The sequence below is a fragment of the Megachile rotundata genome, chromosome 1, assembly GCF_050947335.1.
Source record: "Megachile rotundata isolate GNS110a chromosome 1, iyMegRotu1, whole genome shotgun sequence".
Lineage (NCBI taxonomy): Eukaryota > Metazoa > Arthropoda > Insecta > Hymenoptera > Megachilidae > Megachile > Megachile rotundata.
The window spans coordinates 20,576,075-20,589,216 of NC_134983.1; the positions used below are offsets into that span (position 1 = coordinate 20,576,075).

General features: G+C 38.2%; 1 protein-coding gene and 1 long non-coding RNA gene across 5 annotated transcripts in view; one reads left to right on the forward strand and one right to left on the reverse strand.

Moving 5' to 3' along the window:
• Positions 1–13,142, forward strand: part of PH4alphaEFB (prolyl 4-hydroxylase subunit alpha-1) — a 386,407-nt gene that overhangs the window by 320,969 nt on the left and 52,296 nt on the right. For all 4 annotated transcript variants that reach the window (XM_076542175.1, XM_076542177.1, XM_076542183.1 and 1 more), the window contains one exon: positions 9,315–9,515. In XM_076542175.1, the coding sequence (XP_076398290.1) occupies positions 9,315–9,515 (201 nt within the window). The remainder of the gene's footprint in view (positions 1–9,314; positions 9,516–13,142) is intronic.
• The window catches only part of LOC143263971 (uncharacterized), a 72,133-nt gene that overhangs the window by 4,350 nt on the left and 54,641 nt on the right, over positions 1–13,142 (reverse strand). The window lies entirely within an intron of this gene.

Here is a 13,142-nt window from a genome sequence, read left to right on the forward strand (position 1 = left end):
AGCTTACAAGTTAATAATTTAACAAATAGATAAATTGACAAGTTGACAAGTTGATAACGTGACAATTTGAAAATTTGTAAGCTTAAGAGTCTGGCAATCTAAGAATTTAATAATTTGACAAGTTGACAAGTTGATAACGTGACAATTTGAAAATTTGTAAGCTTAAGAGTCTGGCAATCTAAGAATTTAATAATTTGACAATCTGACAATTTGAAAATTTGTAAGCTTGAGAATCTGCAAATCTCAAATCTCGCAAAATAAAAAATTGAAAATATAGAAACTCAAAAAGTGAAAAGTTTGTAAAAACGATCAGTGGACAGATCTCGAATCGCCCGTTTCGGAACGTTTCGCGAACAACGTTAATTTATGCTCACGAGTGTTTGCGACTGTATTACTGGATCCATTAGTTCCGGTTGTTCCGCGCGAATTTCTGTGAATTTCGTCGACGAATTTGTGCAAATTGCTGCCCGATACGAGGAATCCAACTTGCCGCGACTAATCGTGTCTCTATCCTAGCAAATTGGTCGATACTGCGTGTCAAATAAAACTTTCCTACAGGTACCTTCAATGTTGAAGTTGCATTCTTGTGGCAATGGAACGTTCTGCAAACTATCACTTTCGTTAGCTTGTCATCTTCATTTTTGCATAGTTTGCAATTAATTATACATTTCACTTGAATGAGGTTTACAGACGTTGGTTACTTATATTTAAGTTTGAACTGAAGTAAAGAAGTAAATAAATTAAGTAATACATTGGTGACTGGGGGTGACATGTGATGCTATGTGAACTACCTAAAATATTGACTCTTTAAATTGATGAAAGTTGAGATGCATTTTACAAAAATTTCTTAATAAATCTTACAATCTGTGATTCATCATTTTAATAAGTAAATCTAGCGTTAACTATTGTTCGTATATAAATCACTCAACGCCTAATGCAATCATAATGAAGAGTTTAACAGAAAATGCGAGATAGTCCATCAAGTAGAATTGGACGCGTAGCGATATAATGCGAGGTATTCGATCGCGTGGAAATTGGACGCGTGGCGATATAATGCGAGGTATTCCATCGTGTGGAAATTGGACGCGTGGCGATATAATGCAAGGTACTCCATCGCGTGGAAATTGAATGCATGGCGATATAATGCGAGGTATTCCAACGCGTGGAAATTGGAGGCGTGGCGATATAATGCGAGGTATTCCATCGCGTGGAAATTGGACGCATGGCGATATAATGCGAAGTAGTCCAACGCGTGGAAATTGGAGGCGTGGCGATATAATGCGAGGTACGCCATCGCGTAGAAATTCGACGCGTGGTGATATAATATGCAGTAGTTTAACGCATAGTAATTCAATGCGTGATAGTTCAATCTATAACTGGTATCGTGGCAATATAATGCGTGGTGATATAACGCGTGGTGATACACCGCGCTGCAATATAACGCGTAGTAACTCACACTATAACCTAACCTAATATAATGTTATAAATTAACCCATGATAATGCACTACGAGACGATAAAGTAAATGGCAATACAACGAATGGCTATACAACTAGAGGAAGTAACACAAGAATTTATCGAGCAGATGTTCCAGCTATTTTGTTTCTCGGAAAAGCTATAATTGGGAGAGAAGTTAGCGTCAACTCGTAGTAGTTTCAGCCCTGTCAAACAAACAAGTAAGGGAAAAGGCAAAGGAGAAAACAGAAGTTGAAAAAAGAAAAATCACCGTTTCTCCCCACCAATTGTTCAGTCTGAAAGGAAAAGCAGTTGGTGGGTCGAACAGGAAGTGCTGCGCCGCTGGCGCGAGAGACCCTTTAACGTTTTACGAACTTTCGGAAACGGCTCTTCTTCGGTTTCAATGGCCCTTCTTTAAGCTTTTTCACCGGCCGCTGAACGGAGGAACGCTTCGAACGAGCAGGGAGACCTTTTGCGGGATAAAAGGCTCGCGACCAGAAATACGTTTTCGCCGCGATTCGATTGAGAATTAGGGCTATAACTATCGATATTCTTGTCGTTATGTGCAGTTAAGGCGAGTACGAGCAGAGATCGAGGTTGTAGCCAATTTCTGAATCGTTAAATTCACAAATTCTATGAGTCTTCAAACCTTTGGTGGCAAATTTTCAAACTCTTACATTAGAAAAATTTCTGAATTCCCAAAATACTGCATTTGGAAATTTTCGATTTTTCTATATTTTTGAAGTCTACATTAAATTCTTAAGTTTCAAAGCTTCTGAGTTTGCAAATATTACAAATTTAGAAATCTTCAAATCTACAAATTCCAATATGTCTGAACGTTCGAATTCTCAAATACACATTCTCTGTTTCGATAATCCTATATTCCGAAATCTGTGAATCGGCAAATTTGAAAAGTTCAGAACTCCAGAACGGAGAGAAATTCAGAGACACCTCTTTATTCGCACGATATTTCATCGATGCTATCGAAATATCGTTAAATATCAATAAGGTCTCGATAAGATATCGATAATCGATATTCACGCCTCTATGGCGGATACATTATGCGAAGGTAGGGGATCGTGTGATGTCGGCTCCGGTCGTCGATCCAGCCATCGAAAATCTAATAATTTCTATGTAATTCAGCGTGGCCGACCACGCTTTGACCAACACTCGTTCCACTTATCCTGCTACACTCCTATGTACAGTGTGTCTCAATTTTCCATCGTTAAACTTTGCAAAATAATCCATATCCTAACATAAAAAACAATATCATAATAACATGTGACTTTAAAAGTTATAGTATAAGTTGATTCATTAAAATTGTATTCAAAAGTTGTAACATAAATACAAAATGACTATGAACTTCTTTGTTTAAAAAAAAAAAAAAAAAATGACACAGTGTGTATCAATTTTGTAAAATTTTACCAACATTCTTTTACCAGCGTTCTATAAATAAAAATGATAAGAAAATATTATATAAACGTAGACTGTTAAAATGTTTTATTGAAATGTTAGGAGGAATGTATAAAATGATATTGAACTTGAAGAAATGATTTTGTCTTTCAAAATCAGTGTAAAACAGAGGACATACTGTATGTACGCGTGGGACGCTCGGAACCGACTCTAATAAGGTTTTCAAACTACCGTCGAAACGAGGTTATCCGCAGTATCATACTTTCGAGCAGTGCCTCTCAAAGTTTTCCTCTGCTACCGATTCCGAAAGAAACTACTCGAAGCAGGACTGCTTCGCTTCTTTCCAGTGTTTTCGGATGAATACTTCTGTTTTCGGAATAGTTTCCGCAATCGGATCTGAAGCGGCTTTTTTAAGTAAACGAAAGATGGAGAGCGTTTATAAGTCGAGTACCTTGGCAATCGTAGTAATGTACAAAGTGACAGTTCGATTAATTAACTTTTTCTTCGAGCAGGTTGAGGTAAGAAGGTTGTGATATAGATTGAATATTGCAGCTTTCGGTCAAAGAAAAAAGAGTTTATCGAATAGTACTCGATAATTAGATAGTAGAATTGAAAGGATTGATGGTGAAGTATGACTATTTAAGTATGACTATTTAAATAAAACAAAATAAAATTGTGGAATAGTCCACGCGATGGAATACCTCGCATTATATCGCCACGCGTCCAATTTCCACGCGATCGAATACCTCGCAATATATCGCCACGCGTCCAATTTCCACACGATGGATTACCTCACCATATATCGCCACGCGTCCAATATCCACGCGATGGAATACCTCGCATTATATCGCCACGCGTCCAATTTCCACGCATTGGACTACCTCGCAATATATTGCTACGCGTCCAATTTCCACGCGATGGATTACCTCGCATTATATCGCCACGCGTCCAATTTCCACGCGATCGAATACCTCGCAATATATCGCCACGCGTCCAATTTCCACACGATGGATTACCTCACCATATATCGCCACGCGTCCAATATCCACGCGATGGAATACCTCGCATTATATCGCCACGCGTCCAATTTCCACGCGTTGGACTACCTCGCAATATATTGCTACGCGTCCAATTTCCACGCGATGGATTACCTCGCATTATATCACCACGCGTCCAATTTCCACGCGATGGACTACCTCGCATTATATCGCCACGCGTCCAATTTCCACGCGTTGGACTACCGCGCATTATATCGCCATGCATTCAATTCCACGCGATGGATTATCTCGCATTATATTGCCACGCGTCCAAGTTCCACGCGTTGGATTACCTTGCAATATATCGCCACGCGATGGAATACCTCGCATTATATCGCCACGCGTCCAATTTCCACGCGATGGACTACCTCGCATTATATCGCCACACGTCCAATTTCCACATGATTGACTACCTCGCAATATATCGCCAACGCTTCCTATTTCCACGCGATAAACTACCTCGCATTATATCGCCACACGTCCAATTACTACGCGTAGATCTACATTGCAGTATATTCCCACGTGTCGAATTACTACGTGTTGAAGTACCTCGTAATATATCGCCACGTGTCCAATTACTACGCGTAGAACTACCTCGCAGTATATTGCCACTCCTTAAATTCGTAAGCTCAGATCTAAATAATGAAAATGCCAAAATAATATTCTACAACAGCAAACTGTCGCATATTTACATTAGATTATACGTTTTCGATTGGTCGCACAAAAGTTTTTTCCACGCAAAGGATGATGAAAAGAGGGTCGTTGTGCTGGTGTTTATTACTTCATTCACCGCAGTTTATTAAGCTCATGAATCGTTATTCAACCGGACAAATGCAAACATGGTATCGTAAATATTGATGTTAATATTGATGTTTAATGTCAACAACATACGATATTCCATCTAGCGTCGGGCCAGTATATTTATTTTATTAGCAACAGAAATATCAAACGAATAAAATACCAACATCGTTAACTGGCTACTGCAGAGGCATGCGACAGTAAAAATCGTTAACACCTTCACTCCCGACTGTATTATAAAATTCTTTTTATAGGGGCGGTGATTTTCGAAATATAGCAGAATCCGAACGAAATGAATTTTATGTACCTCCGAAATTCTTTGATTTAGTATAACCTTGTATGGCTCTTGCATAGATCTTTGTGCAGAGTTCTTTGCTGGCTGAGAGTTGGCCTCAAAAGGTTAACATCGATAATTCTAATGTTAAGTGGAAATAAATGGCACTCTGTAATTTCGTGGAAATCTGAAAGGAGACTAACGTTCGTCGAGTAAAAGTGCCTGTCGTGCTTCGGAGCAGCTTCGATCAACATTTATAATTTGTTTCGTAGGTTTTTTTCGGGCCGTTCGATCCGCGAAGGTGGTGCTTTGGCGTGCTCGAGCGACCGCTTTTGAAGTTTCGAGTGGCCGTGAAACGGGAACAAAGAGGTCGAAAGAGCACGGCACGAGAGCGATGGGACGAGAAACGAAGATGGAGGGTTTCGAAAGAGGGCGGGGGTCGGAAGCGAGGGACGTGACGGAATAAATCGTCGTTCGGGCGGGCAGGTGTAAGTCGCTCGTCTCCCCAACTTTAATCCTCCGTTTGGAAAAGTTCGAGTGCTGGGACGAGGAGCAAACTCCCGCCGGAAATGCATCGGCGGACCGTAAACGCGGACCCCTCGAGCGTCTGGAACTCGATTACAGAATTTTTCTTTAATTTGCGACCAAATGCCCGCCGCTTTTTATGTACCAACGTGGTTCCACGGTAAAAGGAGAATCGATCGATCAACGACTAAAGAAACTTTCCACGATTTACAGCCGGTCCTGTAAATCCTCTTCGATTCCGAACTTCTCGCCTGAATTCGGTAATCGAGATGATTAAGACTACCGAACGATTTACGGATAGTGGGTTTTGCTTAAATTCCTGCTTTCCGATATTTTTTTCTCTAATATTGGACGTCGCTCAGTTTATGCATAAATTTTATAATTTAAATATAATAAGGAAAGTTTTAGGATCGTTGATTTAATTCGAGCTTTGTATACGTGCAGATTTTAATGTTTTCTACAATGTTTATATTCAGCTTTTTCATAATTATAAATACAGTTTTAATTCCTAAGAGTATCAAATACGTTGCTGGATAAATAAAAAAGTTTAATGCATAAAAAAAATATTTTCATCCACAGGGGATTTGAACCCTGATCAACGGTGTACTATTTCGGTACGCTACCGCTACCCCACAGCGGTATCTTAAGTTTCATGCTTTCAAAACTACATTTAACATTTGTAATCATAAATATAAGTATACAAAGTCTGAGTTAATTCGACGGTGCCTTCCCTTCATAACTGTCGAGAAACGTAATAAACGAAAAATATAAACGTCATAGTAGTATCTCAAGCGCATTGTTTTTATCCCGAACGTTTTGATCGAGGAACGCGCGGAACGTGGCGTGGAATTGTGAATTGCCGTGAAAGGAATTTTAGGTTGCGACGTTCCCAGTGAATTTTAAGGGTTACGGAATGCTTTGCATATTACAGCGTTATTTACAGACGCGAAATATGACGATATACATTATGCACAGAAAATTAAATACCGTATAATATTCGATAAATTAACGTAAAATAATTAAACAGGTTTAGGTCGTTCTTTCAAATCAAGTACTTTTATCATGTATGCGCAATTTACTGTTGTAAACAAAATTGTAGTGCAATTTTATAGTTTCCGAATATTAATGTATGCTGTATATTTTCTTGTAACGAGGTACATGAAATACAAAAATCGATACCATTTGCAAACTTCTATCCACGACTGCATAAATTATTCCCACGACGAAAAGCTGAATAGTAGTTTAAAAGTGCATTAAACGTTAGAAAATTAATGAAGTTCATAAATAATTCCTGCCACTAATGTTCAAAGGATCGATAAGTACATAAAACTCGAGAAAGCGAAAAATAATGATAAAAGTCTGGAAGAGTAAGATAAAGTTTCGGATGATGATCAGTCGTTGACCGTCGATCAACGATCCGGAGATATTATTTCAGAATAGAAACGATGTTTGTCGCGGTAGCGGTACAAAACGGTTATACAATTCGCGTGGAATTACCGTCGGGAATATGACGATATCAATTTCGATCGTGAGCAAACTTTATCAAAGGTCGTGTGCCGTGTCCTGTTTGTATCGTCCGTTTGATTCCGCTGAAGCTCGCTCGACCGAGACGTTTGTTCGTACACTCGCTTCAATTAAACGGCTCTTGCTTCGGTCCTTTCGCAACCGCTATCTACCCGAAAATCAACTGAAATCTTTTCACTGACTAATTGCACCACAAAAATCATTGTACGAAAATTTGTGGGGTGGTACATTTTGGAGGACTGTGGATCGATAGCTTTCTGGATAGCAAAGATGATAGGTGTCTGAACTGTGAGGATGTGGTAAATTTTTTAATTTTCTAATTTTTGGGGTATTAAAAGTTATCGGACTGTGTCTGTAAGTTTATAGATCTCGAAATCACTGATTTTCTTAATACCTGCATCTCTATGTTATTGATCCTCAAATTCTTACAGCTCAACATTTTTAAGTCCCCACATTATCCACTTGTTTCATTCCTTAGATCTCCCAATTCCTAAACTGCCAAACCTTTAAATTCCCACTTTAGGAGTTCCTCAAAACCAGATCTCCAATTTCTTGTATCTCAGAATTCATAAACCTGTAAATTATCAGTATAGTCTTAAATATTTTGGAGTCGCGTATTCACGAAAAGGTGAAGAATGAGCGTATCGCAGGGATTTCTAAATAAATGGTGGCGCGATATTAATGATACGGCAAGTCCGAGGGAAGGGGTTAATCGACGAGCATCTCGATGCAGTGGAAGGAAAAAGGCTCCTAGGAAAGTTTGTCGAAAGCGTCTTAAGAGACAGAGGAAAAGACGGATGGCTTCTTTGAAACTTGGAATGCTAATGCAATCACGGAACTTTTATCGAAACAAGAAGATGAAGGTTCGATCGCTGGCAACATCAGAGGGAGCCCCTGATGAATCGCGATAATCGAGTCAGACTCGATCGACTCGCGATTAAATTGTGAGCGCGACTTTTACTTTAGCCCGTGGCGTCCTGACGGAACGAAACCAGAAAGAAGGAGAGAGAGAGAAAGATCTATCGATAAATCCATCGGAGAGGCGGCGAAGCGAGACTGGAAATTCAGCGAGTTAATAGTTCATTGAGGGGGCGTTAAGCACGGAAATACGAAGGTTCGAATCAATCCGCGAACATCGCCTTTTTTTCATCTTGCGCGTGATTAATTGATAGTCATCTATCTTCATTTCATTCTCGTTAATTTCTTTTTTTATTTCGATAAAAAGGAACGAAAGGGGATGCACAAAAAGGTGGTACAACGATTAAGCTGATACATTAATGACGTTTAAAATTTGTTCAACGAGGTTAAATCGATACAGCTCATATTGTCAGTATGTTGTCTGATCAATTATGATGTTGGTGCAATCTATCATTAATGTCTTAATATCAATGAGTACTTATGTACATTAATTTTCTAAGAACAAAGCTTCAATCTATAAAACATGCATTGTATTTTATTTCACCAGCCGTTTCCTATAATTATAATAAAAGTAGTGTGAACCTCCTTGTACATCCATCCTTCATCACAGCTTACATTGCAACCAAATATCTTCCTGTTGTTTAAATTTCGAAAATAAATACATAGTGTGAACCTCCTTGTACATTCATCCTTCATCATAGTTAACATTGCAACCAAATATCTTCCAGTTGTTTAAATTTCGAAAATAAATACATAGTATAAGTCTCCTTGTACATTCATCCTTCATCATAGCTTACATTGCAACCAAATATCTTCCTGTTGTTTAAATTTAAAAAATAAATACATAGTATGAGCCTCCTTGTACATTCATCCTTCATCATAGCTTACATTGCAACCAAATATCTTCCTGTTGTTTAAATTTCGAAAATAAATACATAGTATGAGCCTTCTTATATATTCATCCTTCATCATAGCTTACATTGCAACCAAATATCTTCCTGTTGTTTAAATTTCGAAAATAAATACATAGTATGAGCCTCCTTGTACATTCATCCTTCATTATAGCTTACATTGCAACCAAATATCTTCCTGTTGTTTAAATTTCGAAAATAAATACATAGTGTGAGCCTCATACATCCATCCTTCATCAGAGCCTACAATCCAAACATCTCCTCAAAAATTGTTCCCTTAAATTTCAAAAATAAAGCTTCTATTCAACATACATCGTGAATCATCTTATTTCACCTCCCATTTCCTGTAATTATAATACAAATAGCGCGAGACTTGTCGTGCATTTCATGTTTCATCAAAGGAGTCTGCATTCGAGCGTGCTTCCGTCTAAAACGTTTCGTTTCTGTTGGCTGGTTACAGAAAGTCGTCGAAAATGAGAAGCAGCAGGATGTTGACAGTCGCGACGGTGATTTTGATCTCGGCGACGTTCCACGGCTGTTTCGGTGAGCTGTACACCGCGTTGGCGGGCATGGAAGAGCTTCTGGAAACGGAAGCGGTTCTCATCGACACTCTCAACGGCTATATCAAGGCTCAGGAAGAACGTCTGGCTACTCTTAGAAAGTGAGTATCTACGATTAACTGCTCGTTACTCTGTCAGTTGCTAAATATAGCTCGTGACCGTATGCTCGATTGCTGTATCGTTCAACGACTATCTTTCTGGGTATCGCCAACGACGATAGATTCTAAGAAAGTAGATCATTCTTTAGATAATTCTACAGGCTAACTAGTCAGAGGTAACTTTCAGGGGTAACTAGTCTCCCTGAAAAGGGTGGTACAGTCATTCTGAACAAGATTTTCCTTTACAAAAATGGGGTTAGTTGCATAAAAGGGGCAGAAAAATCAACTTAAATATTCTTGGATAAATATTTTCGGATTCGGAGTTCGTAGGATGCAATCTGTAATAAATATGACCAGATCTTCGTTTCGTGAGATTCAGATTTACGTCTCAATAATTCCAGTGTCCTCAGATAACTGTCTCAAGATTCCAAGAATATTCATTCAAATATTCCTAAACCCTCATACATGCAGATTCGTAAATTCCAATAGATATAGATTTAACATTCTTAGTCCCAAGCTCACTCGTCTCTCCGTATTCCCACATTTCAACGTCCCAGATCCTCTCAAATATCCCCCTGATTATATCCAAGCGTATCCAACATGCTCCAATTGAAATATTCGAAAATCAGGACAAAATTTAAAGACGAACTCCGCAATAGATCGATCGCGTTCAGAAGCACTCTCGAAAACAGAAAAATCGAGAAGGAGAAGAGGAAGAAGTGGGACGTTCTGTACGACACAGAGATTCAAAGTGAGGCGTACAAATATGGTTGATCAAAGACTCGCGAAGTTTGCTCAAAGTCTGAATAGCCCCGTATTTTCCCGGAGCTCGTAGCTTCCAATAAATTTCAACGATCCGTGTATACACGGCTGGTTCGAGGCTCGTTCGGTATCTAGGTTTCGTTCGTGAACGAATGGGAGCTTTGAGCGGTCGCCTTTAACGCGACAGCCAGAACTAATTAACGAGCGGGCGAATTCTCGGTGTCCGCTCGACGCTGCTGGAAATACGAGACGAAGAAAACGGATTCGTCGCGGGAGCGCGACATTTTTGTGTTTACCAGCCCCAAAAAGTTAATGGAACACGACCGCGCCGGCATTCGGCCATTTTAATCCCGCGGACCGACGAAATTGAAACTTTACTCGGCGCCGCTCGATTTTCGCGTTTTCAAAAGAGCCGCGCGCCTCGATGTTTTCGCGCGTTTCTGCTTTTCGAGTCCTCTCCTAACAGATACTGTCCCCTTTTCTCTATCATTCGTTTGGAGATTAAATTCGCTGAAATTCCTGACGTGGAAATTCCTGGAGTTTCAACCCGCGAACGTTATACGGGCTTTGGAGGATGAATTTTTACTTTTTCTCCGCTTTTTTTCACCGACGAAGGCTTATCCGAAATGAATTCCTCGTCGTTAACGATGGCAGTATTGTTTCGCACATTTTATGGCGTTATATTTCTACTCGCAGAATGCGAGCAAGAATAATGCGGAAATTTTGCGAAGATGGTTTCAACTAATTTTACCTTCTGACGTTCGATAATTGAACAAAAAGTAGGGTAATCTTCTGAACCGAGAGTTTTCTGATCGTAGTTTCATTTTATTTTACTGTTTGAAAAAAATTATGAAAAAATTGTTCACGATGTTAGAAAATTCTCTGACCAGCTTCATTTTCGAAATTTTTGCATGCCATTAAATCGAGAAAATAGGGCGAAACTCGATAACCGGAGTTCGCTCGTAACAACCCTCCCGGTTGAGATACAGGGTTGAAACTTGGTCTGGTAAGCCATCGAAGGGTACATTACAGGGTAAAACCGTTTACGAACACTTTTGACCAACTTACCCTTTTAAAAAGATAACTAAACTAGATCATAAGTTAAGTTACGAAAGTAGTTTAATGGACCCTTTCATTTTGAAACCGATTTGAAAGATCGAATTTAGTAGCCAAGATTAATTTGACCACCTCCCATCGATAGAACACATAATTTTTCAATACACAGTCATTTTTCTACAAACGCTTTTCATCGAGCACCTAAAGTTCCCTTCAGCGTCGAAGAATATCTGTGGGAAAAATCGCCAGCTTCTCGAGAGCGTTCCTCGAATTCCCCTCAGGCGAAACCTTTTCCGCAGGATCTGAAATCCTAGTCGATTCGATGAGGAAGCAAATAGGAAGAAACAAGAATAGGTCTACGTAGGAATCGAGGAAAATTTCGCGGTGTTCGACGATCAAAAGATAAGTTATCCGATGTGGATGGCGATATTAGGGAATCGAAACGCTTCCGATCGTTTCGCGAAGTCACGCGTGAAAGTTTCGGACACGAAATTCCGATCGGAACTCACGATGGTTTCCTCGATATTAAACGGGGCCGCGTCTTCGCTCGCAACTTTACAGGAATCTGCTCCGGGAAGCTCCGGCAACTTCGCACACGTACATAACAATTAGAAACATCTTACCGCCTTCGTTGGTATTGTTACCGATGGAACTTGCTACGATAATTCTCGGAAGTGAATGTTCCTATGGTCAGACTAAATAATTGCAGTTTCTGTAGGAATTCTTTAAATGTACGGAAATGTTTGGACAGTGTAAAGTAACTGAATATGTTTATTCAAAAGAGAGACATATGTATTTTCAGATGAAATGATAAAAATATATAATGATAAAAAAATACTTTCAGATAAAATGATAAGAATATATAATGATAAAAAATACTTTCAGATAAAATGATAAGAATATATAATGATAAAAAATACTTTCAGATAAAATGATAAGAATATATAATGATAAAAAATACTTTCAGATAAAATGATAAGAATATATAATGATAAAAAATACTTTCAGATAAAATGATAAGAATATATAATGATAAAAAATACTTTCAAACAAAATGATAAGAATATATAATGATAAAAAATACTTTCAGATAAAATGATAAGAATATATAATGATAAAAAATACTTTCAGATAAAATGATAAGAATATATAATGATAAAAAAATACTTTCAGATAAAATGATAAGAAAGAAGAAGTTTGAAATTAATTCACATCTGAATGTCTTCAGATCAGCAATTAAACAATGGCATATTTTTAGTTGTTATTTATTACTGTTTTAAATATTAAGCATATATTAATTTGATTATAGTAATCGTTTAACCTATTGTTGAAGTTGTTATACATTAACAACAAACATAACCTTAAATTGCAGAGGGTTGATGTTTCATACATAATCAAATGTTATGCTGCTTACATTGAAGAAGAAATAAACTAATGAATTTAACAATTGTAACTTGCAAATAGTTAGTTATTTTTTCTTTTATTCCATGATTGTTATCGTGATAAGTTTTAAAGTTGTGTCACCAGCAGAACTGCCTTTGAGTACAAGGGTTTAATATTTGATCCATACTCAAACCCTTCACTACTCGAAAAAAAAAGAAAAAAAATTGACGATGGAGATAAATAAACTTGTAAACACCTCAGCTATAATTTTCTTAATTCTATGATTGTTATCGTGACAAGTTTTAAAGATGTGTCACCAGCAGAACTGCCTTTGAGTACAAGGATTTAATGTTCGATCCATACTCAAACCCTTCACTACTCGAGAAAAAAGAAAAAAAATTAACGATGGAGATAAATAAAATTTGTAAA